General features: G+C 36.1%; 1 protein-coding gene across 1 annotated transcript in view; it reads right to left on the bottom strand.

Annotated features, from left to right (window-relative positions):
- Window positions 1-1129: 1129 nt before the first annotated feature.
- PTGFR (prostaglandin F receptor) overlaps window positions 1130-4759 on the bottom strand; it is a 31032-nt gene continuing 27402 nt past the window's right edge. The window contains exon 2 of the mRNA XM_006919350.2: window positions 1130-1886. Within this exon, the coding sequence (XP_006919412.2) occupies window positions 1578-1886 (309 nt within the window). The 3' untranslated portion in view covers window positions 1130-1577. The remainder of the gene's footprint in view (window positions 1887-4759) is intronic.

Genomic DNA, 4759 nt, shown 5'->3' with positions numbered 1-4759 from the left:
AAATGGTTGCCTTTAAATCTTCAGTGAAGCTATTTGCTTAATTTATTTTAATTTATTAACAAGAATTTTTCAAAATTCACAAAAGTGAACAACTTCTGATGTAAAATAATTCAAAAGCAAAACTTTGTGAACATAATTTAAGTCTAGTTGAACTGCACAAATTTCCTGGAAATTCTGAAAACAGTCTCATAGGGAAAATTAATTTTAACATAGACCCCAGTTAATGAAGGCAATCAACTGTTTTACAGAAATGCACTTCATTATTATAAAGCAGAACTACCTACCCTATGCTCTGATGGACCTAAAATTTTGAGGGTTGCATTATACAAACAAGCAAAGAAAAAATCTAAAGTATTATTGAGAAATTTGGGGAGAGATTATTATCCCTTGACCTCTTGGTTAACCATTATAATGATTTTCAGATGCCAACTAATCACCAGTCCTCCTCTTGACATTATAGCACAGGCTTTAGAAGATGCCATCTGACAGATTTAATGAAGCCACTTTCAACAGAACTTTCTGATGTCCTTTTGAGTGTGTGTGGGTGTGTGCGTGTATGTATGTTTATGTACAGGTAGGTAAAAAGCAGAAACACACTACTTGCAGATAGTCATTGTATATTAAATACAGATTGTAATTTTTTTGTTCTCTGACAGAAATGATGGCTCAAAGTAAAGCAACTTTGCCAGTGTTCTTTGCACCTATCACTAGGTTTAAGGTTTGTTTATTTATTTATTTATTTACTTACTTACTTACTTACTTATTTTTGCATTATGTATGGCAGAGCTTCTTAGGAACTGCTGTAATGCAAATCACCTATATATGTGCTAAGACAGAGCCTTTTTTTTCTCTAAAAGTTACTTACTGTACACTAGACTTTTCAAAGGAAAAGGGAATTTTTGAAAACTGAAAATCTGTGACTTACCAAGAAAATCCTCAATCAACAATTGACCCTCATAATAATAAATGCGAACAGTCATATTTATCAAATATGACAAGGATAGGCTCATTTTAAACAGGCTCGCAAGATCAGGCAACCTGACAGCCACACCTGGTGTATATGGAGATCATTATAAACAAACCACAGTGAATCTCATGTGACATGACCATACATATAGTTACTGAGGTTACAAGTGACGGGTAAAACAGACCGGATTAAAGAGTGAGGGCACTCCATGGCATTAAACCTAGTCTATAAGGAGTAGCTGCAGAGCAGTGACCCTCAAATAGGCATTTCACTATGCAGGTAGTTTTAAAATGTTCTTTGGCAAATAGGCCACATAAATGATTTAGGATTTAACAGAGTCACTCATTCCAAAAGCACAAATAACACAGATAAGCCCAAAATTGTTTTCAATTTGACTCCCACGGCATTATTTCATCATGTTTACCTCGTCGACAAAACAAAGTGAAAATGTGCATTTATACAGTTAATTTAACAAATTTCAAAAGCCAAATCTGACAAAAGTGCTCCAAACTACCTGCTAAGGTCTGAATTTTCCAGTTAGGCTTTATACATATTTATACAATCAACTAAAACACTGCCAAAATTTTGTTAATTTTTTCCTAGACCTACATTAACTTAATTGTCCAATTAAACTAGGTGCTTGTTGATTTATTTTCTCTGTATCTGGTGACTCAGAAATAGCAGCAACCTTTAAGGAATTTTTAATGGAGCTCAGTTCCCAAACGTGTAAGCTGATGACATGCACTCCACAGCAGCGTCTGGCAAGCTTGTAGAGATTCTTAAGGACAGCCTTCCGCAGAAGAATATACACCCAGGGATCCAAGATTTGATTCCATGTTGCCATTCGGAGAGCAAAAAGTATTGTTTCACAGGTCTCCATAGAACTATTTCCATTTATTCCAATGTTGGCCATCGTCACCTGCAAAACAAACAACATAAGGAAATTGATTGATAGACATTTTCTCAGTCCTACAGTTTTTTTTAACTTACCTAGCTACGCTATATGGTATTGATTTTACCTTCCACAAAGAGATGTTATTTTGCAAAATACTGACAAAAAAAAATGAACAGCAGAAACGTTGACACATACATCTGAATCCTTTGCATTCAAATTGACATCAGAATTACAAAAAGAATAACTTATATGGTGAGTCAAATATGCACAAATAGAGTAAGTCAAGAGAGGACAAACAATAATACTAGTAACTGATTTCTTTTTTTACTTCTGAGAATAGTAAGCTCAAAGCCAACACTCATTTGTATATTTCAATGAAAAAAAACTAAAGTATATTTAGGTAAATAAAGTATAGACAAGTTAAGGTATATATATAAACTATAGATAAGAGTTTTTAAAAATGATTTTAGAGCATCTGATATTAATTTGCACATGGCATACAATATTTTTCTGAAATGTTACTTTTAGAATTTTCTGCTTGGTAACTACTTGGAATCCTTGATACCAAGGATTCCTATTTCATTTTCCTTTTTCTATATCTCTCACCCTAGTCTTAATTTAACTTGTTAAAACATTCCAAAAGTACAATGGGATTTTCTAAGGGTTTTGAGGAAATGAGTTCTGGTCTGTATTACCACTGAGACTTAATGTAGATTTTGGTCTCATGTGTCCATTTCCTGACCACCCATGATGTAAAAGAGACCATTTTATGGAATAAGTTCCATAAATGGTCCCAGCTACATGTTAGAACTGGTTTATCACTGAGCCCAGCTTTGACTTCCAAATAAATAGTCACAGGACAAACGAGGTGGCGGGGGGGCGGGGGTGTTGGGGGGGTAGTAGAGTTTGAAAATAGTTTGGATATAAAAACAAATAAGAAATAAATTAACAAAATTTAAGCTGAAAAATTAAGGGAGGCTTGGACCATTACGCCACCAGGATTAAGAGACGATATAATGAAGCCTAAAACCAAAAAGAGAAGAAAATCAAGTCTTCTTGGTCTCCTTACTGGATCATTATCGAAGGAAATGTCTTAATTTGGCCTGATGATACTACGGGTTGAAAGATAAATGTCCCTTATCAAAACCTTCATTATCCATGCAACAAAGTACAATCTCGTTAACTGCCTCCTTGATGATGCACCTGAATTTCACCTGTACAATCCAATCTCCCCTGCAAATATCCTAGCCTCCAACCGCTGTGAAGGCCTCACTTGTCACAAATGGACCACAGCCTTCTGAGCTTTGGCTTGTGTAACTCTCTTTGTTTTGAACACTTATTTCCTCCTTTCTCTGCCTGACAAACTCCTATCCATCCTCTGAACCTCACCTCCATGAAACTTTCCCCAACTTATTGAGATGAATTAGCAAATAGCTCCCATTTTTGTGTTCCCACAGCACCCTATCCACCCTAGTTATATCACTTACGACACTCCAGAACAAGTATGCGTTTATCTGTATATCTATGAGCATCTCTTCTTTTCATTTCTAATATCCAGAAAAAAGCTCACACCTAGGAAGTACACAGTAAGTGTTGAATGAATAACACTGTATTCTTTTTATTCATTGAAATTATTTGATCATCCATCAGAATGGTCTAATATTTTGAAGCTTGAAATGTTTTTAAAAGTTTTAATACAATAGTTTTATAAAGTTTTAATCCACTAGTGAAGGATTCTGAGGTGATTTGTTGTCACCAAAAGAAGCAAGACTTGCAGTCCATGCAGATCCCTTGGGAAAAGGTTTTTTCATTCAAGGTTCATTTCCTAGGGGAATAATGTGTCAAACTGCAGGCCTAAAGATTCTGTAGATAAATCAGGCCAAACATGTTTCAACACAGAAAAAATTACAGTCCCCACACAGTAGTACCTAGATCAGGTATAGACTCTTACATCACTGTTCCCCAAATTATTCAACAGGATTGAAGAAATAAACCTATACGGGCCCAGTTTCTTTTAGAAGAAAGTGGGGCCAAGATCCAATTGGCAGTTGGACTGAGATATTTTCACTTTATATTTTTTCTTTACTCATCAAATATTTGTTGATTATCTGCTATATGCCAGGTGACGTGTTTGACACTGAGGGCAAAATAGCAGACCAAGTAGATATGTGCCTGACCTCGTAGAACTTACAATATTTGCTAGGTTAGGGTGTGGTGGGTGGTGATTCAAGGATGAATGGTTAAATATTTCTCTTGCCTCATGAATATTAAATGAATGCATTTCCTATTAATGACTAAGTATGTTCCTGGGGAACCCAGAACCCAGCCAAGACACTCTGTGTAGCTGGGAACAAAGATGGTCAATGTAATTGAATGGAACAGCTGGGCCTGGCTCAGAGATGTGCAAATTTAAAATGCCTAAATTACATGACAGGCACTTCTCTGACTCTCCTCCCTCCTCTGCAATCAGCAGTGTGTCTGTCACCAGCCGTAAAAGGACTTTGAGTTCTCTGCTGAGGACTAGCCAGCACCCAGGCTTCTCTCCAGAATATTGCTGTCCCCAGGCATTAACTCTCACTCTCTCCCTCCTTCCACCCCAGGCCAGTCTGGAAGAGGTTGCTCTGGGGCCTGGCTTGGGAGAATCTAATCACTTAGCCATCAACAAAGATGTAGGTGGAATATTTATATAAAATGATTATGATTAGTACATTATTGATAGTAGCATATTATTGAAAACTTGAGACAACCTAAGTATCCAACAAAAGATAAATTATGGTAATTTCACATAATGGAAAAATATGCAAGCAATAATGTTTGTGATTCAGTATTAACTCTTTAAAAAGCAAGTTACCAAACTATATTGACTATGTGATCCCAAATCCCAAATTTGGGGGGGG

Source organism: Pteropus alecto, unplaced genomic scaffold (assembly GCF_000325575.1).
Source record: "Pteropus alecto unplaced genomic scaffold, ASM32557v1 scaffold25, whole genome shotgun sequence".
NCBI lineage: Eukaryota > Metazoa > Chordata > Mammalia > Chiroptera > Pteropodidae > Pteropus > Pteropus alecto.
The sequence above is the reverse complement of the archived record's forward strand: the minus strand, read 5'-3'. Positions and strand labels throughout refer to the sequence as shown.